The sequence below is a fragment of the Vigna angularis genome, chromosome 1 (assembly GCF_016808095.1).
Source record: "Vigna angularis cultivar LongXiaoDou No.4 chromosome 1, ASM1680809v1, whole genome shotgun sequence".
Classification (NCBI taxonomy): domain Eukaryota; kingdom Viridiplantae; phylum Streptophyta; class Magnoliopsida; order Fabales; family Fabaceae; genus Vigna; species Vigna angularis.
The window spans coordinates 7,865,479-7,881,831 of record NC_068970.1 but is presented as its reverse complement, the minus strand read 5'-3'; the positions used below and the strand labels follow the sequence as shown (position 1 = coordinate 7,881,831).

The window sequence follows — 16,353 nt, the reverse complement described above, 5'->3', positions numbered from 1 at the left end:
GTAGTTTGCGTGGTGCAAGGTTTGGAAGCCACGGTGGCAGGAACAGTGTGGGAGATTGCGTGGAGCATGCGATAAAGAGAGAGTGAGGGTGGTGTAGTGAAGTTAACAGCCCCACCTTATCACTCCCCGTAATAAACGCACCATATTCATGCCGTTTTTGTATTTATGGGCGGGCACAGTGATTTTCTTACGTAAAATTTATATTTTGTTTGTGTACAATGAAAACAACAACTTAAAACTTATCATTACAATTTCAACTACTATTATTATTTAGCATTAATTTACATATTTAAATATTTCGTTATTATCATATGATGACTAAGAACATATTTTTTATATCAATAAATTTACTGTGTGAAGTAAGAGAGAGTGAGACAATCACCTGCTTGTATTAGTTGATTTGCAAGTAATGGAAAGCGACAATTTGAGAGTGATGCACCCAATTTCACTATTTACAAAATGAGGAGATTTGAGGTGATGTATTGTAGGGGTTCGTTACAATGACAAAATTACTCATTGTTTCTTGTTTGAATCTTGATAAATTATGTTGTATGTTTTATAAGAGTTAAATCATTCCATCCATTTCCCTTTTTGTATAAATATCTTAAATAGGTTAGGTTTTCCTTTTTTTTTTATGTATATCAATTTGATCTCTAATTTAAGAACATAGATGTAATTAGACCTTAATAGTAAATTATGTGAGCCAATGTTAAATAAATCATGATTGAATGTTAAATAAACCATGATTAGGCATGTTTATGTGTAATTTTCAACTTTCGTGGCTTAATAAACAATTCATTACGTGGAAATTTGTTTTTAAAATAGAAAAGATAGAATATTTGACAAAAATAGAGTTTATGGGCAAATTGGGTATTAAAGCCTTAGGTTCATTTATCAACTTTGAAAATTGAATTCAGTAAAATTATGGTTCATTAATGAAATTTGATGTCCTTTGAAAACTGATTTGTTAGAGCCATGTGTTCATTAGAAATGAATGTCAATAAATGTTTTTTCTATTGTAGTTTGCAATTCATTGTTTACTGATTTTTTTTATGATGCCTTGTAGAGTTTGTGTTTTGGAAACCATATTATTGGTTTTAGAGTATGATTGTTGATACTTTGGCAAGTGTACCAAATCGTTCAAGTAATAAAACCGGTAAGACCGGATATCGTTTCCCAAGAGACTCATGTCCTAGACAATCGTATAATATCTAACTAATTTAGACTAAAGAATGATTCCATGTTTTTGGGGTTTTCATGCAATTAAATTAAAGATAAAACATAAAGGGTAAAAGTGATCTTTGATAATGCAAACACTTGGAAATGAAAAGATTAGAAATGATATGAATGATATTGTTGGGGGTATGATTTCACCTACTTCACTCTTATGCAAAGAAAAACACTTCCTCTTTATTAATATGCCAATGTCAATCTACTAAATTACTCAAACCCAATCCCTTGGTAGAAAGAGCCTAGACTTACTTCTTAAACTCCAATCCCTTGGAAAACCTAACAAGTTCATCCGCTTTAAGAATTGAGATTCAAGACAACCAAAGGTCCTAGTTCTATCCCTAGATACAATTTCCTTTAGGTGTTTAATCCAGTTCTAGATTCACCCAATATTTCCCAATATCAAGCAAACCCTAAAATCAAGATATGGTTGAATCAATCATACAAGCTTTAAGCAAAGGAATTAAACACTAACAATTAATCAAAGAGGCATATAATCATTCAAAACAACTGTAATTTACATAAGAGATCCGTGGTTACATCAATCCCCAACAATAATGAAACTAGCTCTCCATGAATGGAGAGTTTGATCTTACAACAAAGGTGGAAATGGAAGAAGGATGAAGACCCAAGGATGAAGAAGGGTTGTTCCCACAGCTCCTAGATCGCCTCTGCACGCTCCAATTGAGAGAAATCGTGTCTGGGATGCCAAAGATGCCAACCCCTTCGCGTTCCAGAACTAAATAAGCCGTTTCTGCCACATCAGCAAAAGTCGCGCCCGGCGGCTCGACAGACAGGCGCCCAGCGCTCCCTCGGTCAGCACTGTCACGCCCGGCGCCGCCTAGGCCAGTAGGCGCCCGGCGTGACTCTCTGCAGCAGCCTTGGTTCTTCATCTTTTCAGCTACTCTTCTCTCTTTTCTTGGGTTTTGGCAATGTTCTTTGGTGAGTAGCTTCTCCCAGCTTCTTTGAATGGGGATTAGCCATCAAATGGGCTAATTACAACTAATAATGTAATCACTTACAAATAACAAGAAATTGAGTTAAACAAGACTAGAAGTAAAGGAAGAGTTGACAATTTCCATCAATTTGATGTTGGATAATGAAGTAAAATTGGTCATTATCAATGATGTGTTTAAATGTGAGTAACGTTTTAAATATTAGTGTTTGTCTCACATGTTAAAATATGTTTTAGTCGTAACCCCATCTTTAAAGTCATGTTGGAGTATCTATTTTAGTTTAGTATAAGTTTAATATATATTTTAGTGTCATGTGTCAAATTAACATCATTCAATGTGACTGTGGCAGTGTAATGCAACAGTGTTAGTGGCACGTGTCACTATCATGTTAAGTGTCATTATCTTACTCTCAATTTAGTCATTTTGTTTTTATTTTATCTCTTATATTTCCTTTAAAAGAAAGCATGTTGTCCCTCTCCAAATTGAAATAAAAATTAACTTTACAAATATTTTATTAAAATTTATATTTTTATTAAATATTTTTAACAAAATTAAAACTTTATTTAAAATTACTTTCAAATTTTAAATTGTTTAAACGTTTTAAATTATTTTAAAATTTTATATCTTAATTTGTAAAATTGTTATTTTTAAGCCAACTCAAACGTATATAATTTATTGAATTTTACACATTTTTAAAATATACAATGATTTAAAAAAAATTGAAAAAGTTGTTAAATTATTTTATTTTATGAGATGCAAATGATATACAAGTTCATAATATTTGTTAGTTTAAATTATTTTTGACTTATTTTCTATTAACATTACTTTTTATTAATAACTTGACAACAATTTTAAACAAAATTTAATCTAAAATATAAATATAAATAAATTTAATTTTGTTAAAAATATTTAATAAAATTATTTGGATAATATTTATAAAAATTAATGTGTTTAAATTTGAAGAATGACAAAATTGTTTAATTTTTAAAAAAATTAGGTTTGAATCAAGATAAAACAAAAATACACGACACTTGGTATAAAGTGACATTAAATCAGAAAACCGATTTAAGATTTTCCTTGACGAATTAAATAATTTAACCTTTATTTTACTACCCATATTTATTTATTTATTTAGTTTACAATTATCCCTAAAATTTGGTTATTTAGTCATTTGACATTTTTTATTTATTAACTTTTTCTCTAAACAAGCTCACCATGTACATCAACAACAAAGTTCAATTAAAGACATTTAAAAACAATCATTTCCCAAACAAAACTCAATAACTAAAATATAAAGATTTAAATATAGTTCTCAATCAAAGCAAAATCTAGTGATTAAGTCACTTTTATATCTACATCATTTATCTTTTAGTTCTATTAAAATCACAATATTTCATTTATTTGTAATACTTTATTCCAATTAAATTTATAGCTTAAACACAAACTTATTAAATTTTAAGGAACTATAACAAACTACCCAAATTCCAATTATTTCAATATATAATAAAAAAATTTCAAAAGATAATTTTTCTCAACTAACCCACGCTGAAATTTGTTTTTAGAGTAAATAAAAACTTTATCTATTTGAAAATATGATCCTTTAAATTTTGAAAGATATAAAATATGGAAATAAAATTTTAGAGAGAATTTGGGAAAAAAATAAGAAAAAAATAAAAGGGATAGAGGGAGAAAAGAAAAGAAAATATAAGAGAGAGAGAATATAAATATTAAATTTTAACCCATGAATATACAATAATGTAATGAAGATTGCAAAAACAATGTCTACATTTTCTCTACTTATATATAATTACGATGTTCAATACTTTCTAAAAGTGTAATTTTAAAATATATTAAAAAGTACTTATATTTATATTATATAGTATAAAGTGATTTTTTTCAATCAAATCATTAAAGTATAAGTTTATACTATTGTTTCTATTAAAGAGGGTGAGTGTAGATAACTCCCAACTGATTTCATTCCCATTTTTATTATTTCTTCCTTTATTTATTAAATATTAGACCACTCCGATATTAAATTTTCATTTACCAGCAGTATAATTATAATCCAATCACTTTTTAAGGTGGTTATAAAGTTTATTTGTATTAATTTCCACATATGTTCTTAATTATGCCAGATGTATGATTTTGTTGGTCAATTTGATAATCTTAGGAATCAATCCGATTGGTTAACATAAATCGAGTTCATACTATACAATTATCATTATCATGATTATTTGTTTTTATTTTGATTAAAATTGAACAATAATAATCAAATGTCAAATGTATACATAATATATATCAAATGATTTAAAATATTTTACATATTATCTAGGTGATGTGATTTTAATTCGACTACAAATTTAAAATAAAAAAATAATTTGATAGTACATAACATTAACGGCTTTAAAGTGTAAGGAGAAAAAACGTTTGATAGTTACATTCGCTTCCAATCTCAATTAGAATAGAGGCGCAGTTTCCTTAGCATTCCAAACGGAAAAAAGACGGAATAAAAAAAGCGGTCGGTTTTTAAAATTTGAAATTCAAAACAAAACATTACAACTGACATGTGAGTTGTTCCACTCCACCCAACCAGAGGCATTGCATGTTTTCCCGCTCATTGTGACTTTTATAAACCCATTTTCTATTTTTATATTTAAAACATCAGAAACCACCACCAGTCATTGTTGTTTCTCAATTCTGAAGCAGAAGATGGAAATGGAAGAAACCGTGAAGGAACAGTCTCTCTCTGTTGGTACTTTCTTTCTCATCCCCTCCCAATTGTGTGAATTTACTTTTTTATTTATTCATTTGTTCATGTTTTTGTTTGGAGTGACAGTCATAATCGTAATAGTTACGTGAAATTGAGTTATGACAATTGAATTGTATGGTGGTTCTGTTTCAGGGAATTCTGCGAGATCTAAACTCCTGAGGTATCCACTACGATCGTCCTCTAAATTCAAAGAAAGCAAACCAGACCCACCTGATGCCACCAATTCCTCTGCATCTAAAAGGTACTTTCTCATGTCTTCTTCTTATCATGTTAGATTACGTCATTAGGTATTATCTTGATTGAGAGACAATTTCGTTTACTTATTCTTGTCTTAGAATAATTTTGAATCTCGATCTTACTAATATGCTTCTCATATGGATGACATTCTCTGCACCAATTACGAATATTGTACTTAATTCGGCGTTACTCATGTTTGAGGATAAAAGAACTTTAGTAGTCTTTACTTTTATTATTTGTACGCGTTGGTTCCTTTGATTTTTAAAGTTTGTCGCTTAAAACATAAGTTTAGTCCCTTTGCAGCTTTTACAGAGACTAAAACTCAAGTTCTCTTCACTCATAAGGCCAAATTATTAGTTTTTTTGTGTTTGTGGAAAAGTTGCAAATTCTGCAAGTTTAGGCCTTAACTCTCTCTATTGGAGAGCTTTATGTTCCGCTTTGTTTTTAAGCTATCTAGGTTGTGTTTGGGAATTGGGACAGCGGTAGGGAAATCACGTGGTAGTTGAAAATCCCACGTTCACAAAAATAAACAAAATAAATAATATGTAAAGAAAATAATAAATTCATTTCTTTCATATTTTGGATCGTAGTTATGAAATTTAAATACCCAGAATTGATTTCTTTGAACTTCTGATATTAATTTCAGTTCTTACTTGCTTCGCTGTTTGACCTCTCTTCTCGAGGCAACATGATAAGTGGCTTTTGTATGAACTGTGAAATTTGAATTTATTGTAAAAGAATTTTCATTTTCAGAGGGTTAAGTACTCCTAGTGTAAGCAGAAGTGTTGTTGGTCTTAATTTCTCCGGAAAGGACAAGTCTACTGGTGCTAAACCACCAAGGAGACTCTCTGTTCCTGTCAAAGCCTCTTCCTCTCCAAACCCAAAGTTGATTGGCAACATTACCCCAATCTCAGATACCAGAAAAGTTAGGTATGGTAATGATGACCAAGGGCCTCAAAGCAGAAGTCAAACACCCGCATCTGACATTCCCAAAACTCACGGCCGAATGAAGTTCAATCTCATTTCTTCCTCTTCATATTGGCTAAACCAGATCCAGCTCTCTGAATCTGCTGCTAAGCACTCTGTTTCACTTGGATTCTTCAAACTGGCTTGGGAAGCAAGATGTGAGGTAACAATGTCTATCAGTAGACATTGGGTTTTTTCCTTTTTTAACTTCTTCGCTTGTTTTTGTCTGCCATATTATCTTTACGGATTGCAATTTGCAACAGAAAACATTATCTTTTCCTTGTTCTTTTATCAATTATAATTGAACCCTTTTCCGTTTCTTGATTCCTTGGTTCAACGGGAACAACCACCATAGCCGTTCCCTAAGATGCAGGACGAGCTAAAATCTTATGTGCAAAGACATCGGCTTGCTGAACTCGAAGAAGTGAAAGAACTGCTTCAAAGCTATCGCATTGCAGAAAATATAGAGCAGAGCCAAGTTTCTGAAAGCATTTCGCAGGTGCCAGAGGAGGAGGGAACTCGATCCTCTGGTGAAGAAGTACACTGCTGTTCTTCATCCATCACGGATACTGAAAAAGTGAAACCCGAACCATTGGAAACGGAATCCACTCGACTTACTCCTGTTAAAACAGAGCAATCAAAGAAGGAAACTGACCAAAAGAATAACCTCGAATCCACGTTGAGAGAAGATCTCAAAAAGAACCCTGCAAATTCAAGACCTGCTTCTGACAGGGGGAGCTCTGGGTTGGTTAAAAAATCAAAGAAGCCAACTAATAAGCAACAGACTAAGAAGGGAAGCAGCGGGGTCAAGACACAACATAAAAAATCTGATGTTATTAAAGGCAAGAGTGCAACAATATTTCTCTTTCAACATTGATGATATTTGTTTCGTTCAGTTAGTCTGAGATTTTCATCATCATTTTTTTTCGCAGTTCCAATCAGCCCTACAGGTTCTGAAGAAAATGCACAGGGAAACAAAGAAAATATGGTAACTCACTCTCTAATAAATATAATTTTTGACAAAGTTGTGAAAAGGGGGTTATATGACTAAACATTTTGTTTATTTCACGTGTAGGACGTTCGGTCAACTGATGAGGTCAGATTGTTGACAGAAGTTTCGTAAACAAGACTGCAGATATTAATGTAATCCTCAAACTTTGCTTACAGTGCTTTATGTTTGCCCAGTTTGTCTCTCTCTAGGAAAACAGGGTGAAAATTGTTTTCATACCGTTCTGTGCTTCGTTTCTTGATGTGTTATCAAACCAAACTGTATTAAATATTCTGGCTTGTCTTGTCTATGTGCTTTTATAATAATAATATAGATTTCTGACATGTAATTAGCATGTTTAAAATCATTATTTCTTAAATGATAATACGTTAAATGATACATAATGTTTAAATTGGAATATGATATATGAAGTTTAAATTTGGAATATGATACCAAAATATATGATACAATAAATATCGTCCAAAATGAGAAAATTTTAACCTGAACTTAGATTCATTTTAACCAAACAATATATTGTCTTTCTCTCCTTGGAAGAAAATTCGTGTTTTCCGACATGTTCTTGAGACTGAAGTTTGCTAATATTTTCTGTTTTTTCAATGGGTTTCATCATAAGTTATGTTTACGTGATTTTTATTTATTATAAGAATACGAAAACACAATTTAATTTAAATTATTATGAAAATTTTCAAATTGGGTTTGAACATAAATTATGTCAACGTGATTTTTATTATAAGAATACGAAAACACTATTTAATTTAAATTATTATAATATACAATTAAGCGCAAATTTGATTTATCATAAAACTGCGTAAATTATTCCCAGATCCGCCATAAACTATTCCTTGAAAAAAAAAGTTTTTAAACACGTACTTTATCATGTTGTATTATATGTATGTGTGTATAATAACCATATAAATAAATGCATTACAAAATAATAGGTTTAAACCCTCGTTTGATCATTCTATTTGTGTGTTAATCTCAAGTGCATTATCGTTTTTTTTTTTCGGTTTCAACCGGGTTCATAAACTTGTAAAAATGAGTCAAATAAGCTCTCATCGTTAAATTTTCACTAATGGTGTCTAATTGTAATGACGTGTTTATGATAGCGTGCATTGTTTCATTACGTGAAATTTTTATTTAAATTGACAAAATTAAAAAAGGAATTAGAGATTTGGAAACCACCGCGTCGTTTGCCTCTAGGTTGCCACCGTCACTGTTGCAGTAGGTCCACTGTGCCATCAACCACACTGGACACGACGGTTTGACCCTTTCACGCACGAGAGAGAGGTTTTGTTGTCCCCGTCGATGTGCCCTCCACCATCACGAACAAGGCTCGTCGCCCTTGGTGCCAACCACTTCATTTTCCTTCTGATTAAGTGTAGGTTGGGGAATATCAAGGTGCATACAAGGTTAGTTTACTTGTCTTGCCAACCCCTGGATTTAACAATTCGATACCATTGTGTATTACCTATTAACTTTCTTTCTTCTTTCATTTTAGATATCCAAGGGGCTGCTCGAGAAGTATGGCCCTAAGAGGGTTCTCGATACCCCAATCACTGAGGTCATTTTCCTTGTGCACATTTCGTATCTCTTTCATACTTCATACTTATCCACCCATTTGGTTTGCAACTTATTTACCATCTCCTTCCGTCCCTCCCTTGTATTCGTTACACTGCTTCACTGTATTTAATTTTAGGTAACAATGGTTGCAAATTGGACACATTTGGTACTTCTTGAGGCTCTAACCCTATCCTAGTTTTAGTCTATTAGATATAGTACCATTCAAGAAAGAAAGAAAAAATTCGCAGTGAGAAATTCATAAGTATTCAATTTTTGGTTAAAAACCTATATTTAATTATAAGTTGCAACCTTTTTCCGGTTTTGATTCAGAAAGAGAAATTGGGCAATGGTGGGATGAGGATAGAAGGGGAACAAAAGGAAATGGTGAGAGGGGAGTGGAGGCTTTAACTTCACCAAAGAGGGAACTGGAATTGTTTCTGCACGAAAATAACTCTTTTAGTTTGTTTTTTCAACATTGTTATTGTTATCTACACTCTTCGCTCTCTCTATGCTTCTCTTTATATCTACTCTAATAGCGTGCAGGGATTAAATATAGAATATAGAAATGGAAGATTATAAAGATACTGATGAAGGGATTGAATATGGAAGATAGAAATGGAAATTGTTCTTCTGAGGAGATGATAAATTTGATAATGACTTGGGTTTTTCGATGGCAGCAGTAACAACAACAGCTTGAAGACTAGAAACACTAAGTTTGCAGAGGGATCCACAAGCGATAGACACCGAGTCGATCACCCCTTCAGGCTTTTCCAAAGAACATCCAGAAGAATGCGCGGTGGTTTCCAAATCTCTCATTCACTTTTCAATTTTGCCATATCATAATTATTTTATTTAAATAAAAATTCCACGTAATGAAACAATGCACATCATCATAAACACTTCATCACAATTAGACCCGTTAGTGAAAACTTAACGGTGAGGGCTTAATTAGCTCATTTTTACAAGTTTATGAACCCGATTGAGATCGAAAAAAAAACGATGACCCACTTGAGATTGACACACAAATACGAGGATCAAAAGAGGGTTTAAACCAAAATAATATAAGAAAAGGTGTAATTGGTAATAAATTTATTTAGGTTGATAAGACAATAAACAAAGGACTTCTGAAATTATTAGGTCCTTTTTTATGCGAATCAGGTCGAGTCTAAAACAAATAAATAGTGATGCTTAGGTTGTCTTTTTTATTTTAAGGTTATACTCAGATCTATTTTAAGGTTTATGATGATGTGTTTAAGGTTATACTCAGATCTAAAACAAAGGATTTCTGAAATTATTAGGTCCTTTTTTTATTTTAAGGTTATTTTAAGGTCGAGTCTAACAAAAGTTATTTTCACACCTAGAACTGTGATTCACCTACGTCGACTTCCCTGTCACAACAGAAGGCTGAAACCAAGATCAACATGCAATGAAAAATAAGACTACTTAATTTGACTTATACATTGAACCTATTAGACAATAATCCAAATTCAAATTAACACGATTCTATAATACATGAACTGACATTAACAATGCATAGTCTAGGAGTGATGAAACATAAGATAATCCTAACATTCAAAAACAGTAAGGAATACGACATGAAATTCACTAAGTTGGCACAGTGATTCTTGTAGGTAGCAGTGAAACCTGATACATGTCTTCAAAAGCCCACAAATATATGACGGGTGGTCAGCTTAGTCAGCTGTCCAACTTTGCTCCACAATTTCTCTAACTCGTCTATTGTACTCGCGCTTGTTCGTACTAAAAGTTCGAGCTGCTTCTGAATTTGCAGGAGAACTTGAGTTGGGATCACAAAGTAGTGACTGCCACAGTAATGATTACTTTTCAGAAAGTAATTGTAACATGTTAACTACTATATAGCAAACATGCCAAAGACTAGTACCGTGAAGTTAGCAATTTAGACATGCACAATTACTTTTCAATAATGTACAACAATGTCTTATCCATAACAAATGGTGTACACTATTACAATAAGAGAAGAGAATACTGATACCGTCGTCTGTTAAAATCCATAAAAAGAAAAAAAAAAGAAAATGTTATAAGAAAATGAAATCTGAACAGAAAAGGTAAAGTAATCTCCTTACAAAGGTTTCCCCATCACAGAGTTGTCCCTTTTACAACTGAGCTAAAACGCCGTTTTCAGACAATAATCAGTTAATTAGTGGTCCATATTCTGAACCACAAGAAACATGAAGAGAGGGAGGGAGGTGGGAAGAGGAATTGAAAATACACTATATCTGAACCACAATGCAGCCTCTTAACAGATCAGACCTTAAAAAATTTCTTACAAGCCCCTTGTCCCCACACGAAAACTTGGAAAACGAACCTGTTCTATTAAAATATTTCACAAATTTAAAGGCTCACAATTCTGGAGACTACAACTGACAGTAACGAGGTCAAACATTTAGAAGGGATATGAAAGGACTGACAGACAATATAAGAATCATTAAAATTGAGAGCTACTAGATCAAAACAAAGTGCCTTGAAATCTGTAAAGAGAATAATAAAATGAATAATCTTTTAAAAAATCATGTTCCTGAGATGCATTCTCCAATTTTTTGTTGAAAGTGTGAAATTAATGGTGTGAAAGGGAAACCCAAGTTAACAGTGTTGGCAGTGAATCAAGTCATGAATCAGCAAACAGAAAAGGACATTTAAAACGGAAGGTAATGACTTGAAGTAGAAAGCACTTCTAAGACAGAAAGACACAAGTAATTTAAATGGCCACATGATCTTGCAGTAATTTGTGCAAAATGTTGGTGTGGTCATGCATAGGTCAAGGCAAACAAAACCAGACCTCAAGTTGGGAACTAATTGTGCAAATATAAGTGTTTCCCATCTTCTTATTGTAATATATTTACAATGGAATAAAAATAAATGTAGAATTGTTAACTATATTATACAAGATAGTACCTGGATAGAAGTGAGTATTGCAGCTACATCGTATATAGGACTCCATTGATTTTGTAATATATCCAAACAAATACTTCCATCAGCATAAACTTCCCATAGAAGAAAAACGACATTAGTAGCTAGATAGGTAATTTATGTATAAGAAGATTAATCATTTCCACCTTAAACTTACTGTTTGGATGAAACATTCGAGAGACAAATCGTACAGTCGGTGGCTTGTTAGGATAATCCTCAGTAAACTGGAGAGTCAACTTAAACGTGCCTAAATAATTCAAAACGTGAAGACATTGCTGTGATAGGGTTAAGAGAAAAATCTGATTTCCAAGTATGTGAATAAAATTTATTCACTATGAGCATCCAATTTCATTTAATATTCTAACAAAATATCCCTCAGTAGTAAATGTAAATGCAACCTCTAATATTAACGTAACAAGAACAAAAGTCTTATTCCACTGAGTCATCACCTCTGACAGAAACATAAACCAATATAAAAAGAAACAATATAAAACTAACGTATAACAATATATAAGCAGAAATTAAAATTAGTACTGCCAATCAGAAAGCAAAAAGAAACAATGGTAGCAACGAAATTGTCCCAAGATAGTAGCCATGGTAAAAGCAAGCTCATCTAAAATAAGCTAACCAGTAGCGTTGCATACAATGTAAAAGATGGCTAAATAACAGAGATGACACATGCATAATTTTTTTTCCAAGATATAGTAAGAGGTCAGACTCACCTCCATCCCATGGAGTGTCATCAGGACTGCAATCCAAAGCAGACAAGAAAGCAGAAATTGCTTATCCATCCATACTTTAACAAAGTGGGGAGTAATATAAAACAAAACGAACTGACTATAATATATAAGTAAACCGCACAGTGGATCTTCTATCCAATTCAACTCACCCAAATATGACAGCATTCCACAGCATTATATTGTTATCCTGAGGGGCACCACTGATTCCTGCAGGTGGGTCCTGTTGCAGCCTCTTGAAATCTCTCATGAGCCTCTTCCTAGCCGGAGTCGACATTGCTACCACCAAGAAAAACTAACAGCCACAACAGATAAAACATGAAAGACTTCAATTCTCTTTCCAACAACAACAAAAATAAAGGAAATAACCTAGTTCACACACACACACACAACTAAAGTTTCATTCAAAACATAACAACAACAAAAACAAACCCCAAAATTAAAAAGAAAAAAGAAAAAAGAGTGGGAATTTCCAAGGAACATTGAAGGGGGGCTTTGATGCAGATCCACCCTGTGTACCAATCGTCCAGCGTTTAGGCCATAACAAACGCAGATTCAAAAGAAAAAATGAATAAAAAGAATGATAAAAAAGCGAAGTAATTGAAAGTGAAGGTAAAATGAGAAGAAATCGAGTCACCGAAGCATGTGAGTCTGAAAGATGGCGAGAAAGAAAAGCAAGAGCAATAAAAGATGGAGGATTGTGGGATCCAAACTATTGGCGGCAGAGAAAAAGTTACTGCTTCAATCTCACGACATTGATTGGCAGAGCTTAGAAGCGTGCCGTAACTGTGCCTATATCTGTCTCTGATCACCCGTTTAAAATATGTACATATTTTGGTCGAATGTTTCACCTACAAGAACTTTAAGTTCAAAAAATAAAAATAAATAAACATTTAAACACATTCAGCTTTTACCTTTTTACTAATAATAAACATCATCTCCCATTTTACCTAAATTAATACTTAATCTTAATAGGTATTCTCATTAACTTGATATTGATAATTAACTAAATAAATCTACATAGTTGATTTTGAATGTTCCTCCTTTCTTTTTAGAATACTAAAATCGTGTAAAATAAAAGCTTCTAAAAATAAATAAATAAATAAAAAACACACAAACCCTTACATCCAAAAGCTTAGCTAAGAACATGTAATGAAGATTGAAGTGATAAAACGAAAATCATGTCATCCTCTATTGAGTTTTAAAGTTACAAGTGTAATTGTTTTATGTTGCATAATCAAGATTGATAAATCATTTGTTCTTGAATTATTCTGATAGACTGACATGAACTTTTTTGAATTTTATAATTTTAAGGACTTGAAACTGTTTGTTTGGAGTATTTTGATAATTAACATTATTAGTGTTTTTATTTTTGTTTACTTTTATCTTTTATTAGAATTTTTATTATTATTTTTTAGATAATTAAAGTTTTTATTTAATAAATTGGGAAAATAAATATTTTATTCTTATTTGTGAAAATATTATAAGTGAAAATTAGTAAAGATGAGAAAATATCTTAACAAAATCACTTATCAACAATTTCAATTACAAAAATTAAACAAATAGGAATAACTGAAGATTGAAAAATATTTTAATAGAATGAGTTGAAACTTAGTTACTTCAATAAAAAAAATCTAATACAGATTTAAGGTTAGCAAACTTGCTTAGACCCTATAGACAAGAGGTTTGACAGAGTTCAAAAAATACGCAATTACAACATAGAAAACTAACTTTAAAAAATATATGACACACGCTAGAAGTTAAAGCTAGAGACATTGCTTATTATTGTATTCTAAGTGTTGAAAATACCTATGAATAACTAATTTTCTTATTCGGAATTAAACATAATATATCTTAACTCTTTATGATTTATACTATTTAATATATTTCTTTTTCACCGCTTTTATATTATTTTATTGTTCTTAAGTGCATTATTATTGTGTGCATACTTACTTATTGAGAAATAGTTTGAAAAATCTAATTGGAATATAACAATTGATAGATTTCAGATTACATATATGTAAAACAACTAATAATATATAACATTAGAATGTTTGATGGAACTTATAATAAAAATTACTAAAATATTATGAATTTTTTTATTAAAATTTAGATTTATTACATTAGGATTTATTACATGTGCTTTAATAGAAATTAGAAATATATTGCTTAATATTCTTGCATGATTAGATCATGAAACTCAGTCCTACCATATATTTTATTAAATCAATGTAATTATTTTCTATAATCTTAGAATTATTTTATAACTAAAAATCAATATTTTTCGTCACTTAAAAATATTCTTAGTTTTAATTAGTGGATATATATATAATTTTTCTCATTAAAGTAAGTCTTTATAAGAAATGATACATGAACGTTCTCAACATGTTACTTGTAATGAATATTCAAGATGACAAAATGATGGACTAGTGCCATCACTTCTTTTCATCAAATCCCCATCGTATTATATGACTTTCGGACATACTTATACAGTATGTTTAAGTAAGTTATTAAAATCAGTGAAGGTGGTTGAATAGTTTGAATTTTTTTTTTTAATTCTTAAAATATGCCTTACTTATATATATATATATATATATGGGTTTGCTAACGTGGTTACGCTTATTTTTCAGTTGATACATTTTATCAATGTATATTGGATTTTAGTAGACAAAAATACCCTTGTATATCATGGATTCTAACTTTTAAGGTTAATGGTATTTTAATAATTTTCATCCTTAAAACTAAAAAAAAAAACCCAAACCCTTATTACTCAGCTCCCTTATTTCTCTGAACCCTTTCTCTTCCATCTCTCTCACTCCAACATTTTCTCTGTCATCTCTACTGTAGTCCCAAATCAAAAAAATCATAAACACATTCACCTTCAGGTAAATGTTCATTCAAGATCTCTTCAATTTCACCATCTTCACTAACCTCTCTTATTTCATCATCTGCATATGTTGAATCATCATTTGTCGTATATATTAAGGCAAATTGTTTAACAACGAGTGCTTCTGATTTTTTTCCAGACCAATTCCTTTGATGTCATTATACTTGTGAAAATTAGATAAGACAAAAATTATAAAATGAAAAGTCATTATAAAATATTTTTTTGTAAGAAATTGTTTAACAACGAGTATTTTTTAGAAAACTCATTATAAAATCATTTTTTGTAAGATTGTTTAATCGTCAATGTTTCTGATTTTTTTCGATTGGGCTACCAGGTGTTGCTCCCTCCACCACCCCAAGTGCTTCTGCACCTTCCCACTATTTTTTTTATTCCAAAAATACTCTACACCTCCCCACTATTTTCTTTTATTCCAAAAATACCCTACACTTCCCCATGGGTTAGATTTAAACTTGATATATTGCAAAATATAAAATTCAGAGAAAACTTCAATATTAGTGCTTCTACCACTTCCATTTTATAAACTTAAAAGTTAGATACAAATACAAAATAATAAACATAATAATATTAATAGTAAATAATATATTATTATTATTATATACTAACTTTATAATGACGAAAGAACTAAATAAATTTTAAATCTTTAACTAATAAATTTTCTTTTATATTTGAAGTATTTAATAATATTTTTATATTATTTATCTAATAAATTAAATACTTTATTCAAGTTATTTGAGTCAAACATGTCGGTAAGTTAAAACATAATATAATATTAAAAATTATAGATATTAAATGTAAAAAAAAACACACACATATATAAACATTTTTCTAGAAATTTAAAACAAAATTTTACTATTTATTAAGTAATTTGAAGAAAAAAAAATATTGAACAATGAAAATAAGATTGAATCAAACTTATTTAAGGAAAAGTGTAAATAAAATTTTGCAATGTATCACAAGTTTAAATCTGAGTCATGTGAATGCTTGATTAACGTGGAGAGAAAGAGAAAGATATTGTTGAATATAGTGGGGAGGTG

General features: G+C 31.0%; 2 protein-coding genes across 5 annotated transcripts; one reads left to right on the top strand and one right to left on the bottom strand.

Annotated features, from left to right (window-relative positions):
- The first annotated feature begins 4,775 nt into the window (after positions 1 to 4,775).
- Positions 4,776 to 7,505, top strand: LOC108335089 (uncharacterized). Its single transcript, XM_017571029.2, has 6 exons — positions 4,776 to 4,938; positions 5,089 to 5,197; positions 5,947 to 6,322; positions 6,515 to 7,001; positions 7,092 to 7,147; positions 7,235 to 7,505. Exons 1-6 carry the CDS (start codon positions 4,896 to 4,898, stop codon positions 7,280 to 7,282), a joined length of 1,119 nt encoding a protein of 372 aa, XP_017426518.1. The 5' UTR covers positions 4,776 to 4,895; the 3' UTR covers positions 7,283 to 7,505.
- A 2,645-nt stretch (positions 7,506 to 10,150) lies between these two features.
- LOC108321754 (ubiquitin-conjugating enzyme E2 2) lies at positions 10,151 to 13,244 on the bottom strand. Of its 4 annotated transcripts, none has more exons than XM_017553640.2 (7): positions 13,049 to 13,244; positions 12,844 to 12,922; positions 12,564 to 12,706; positions 12,397 to 12,422; positions 11,832 to 11,921; positions 11,660 to 11,748; positions 10,151 to 10,548 (listed from the first exon to the last, which is right to left on the bottom strand). In XM_017553640.2, the coding sequence occupies exons 1-7, from the start codon at positions 13,054 to 13,056 to the stop codon at positions 10,420 to 10,422; spliced, it is 564 nt and encodes a 187-aa protein (XP_017409129.1). In that variant the 5' UTR covers positions 13,057 to 13,244; the 3' UTR covers positions 10,151 to 10,419. The 4 variants fall into 4 exon arrangements, with proteins under 4 accessions (XP_017409129.1, XP_052725609.1, XP_017409202.1 ...); XM_052869649.1 differs by having other exon boundaries at positions 12,893 to 12,922; positions 13,049 to 13,242; XM_017553713.2 differs by lacking the exon at positions 12,844 to 12,922 and having other exon boundaries at positions 13,049 to 13,241.
- Between the last annotated feature and the right edge of the window lie 3,109 nt (positions 13,245 to 16,353).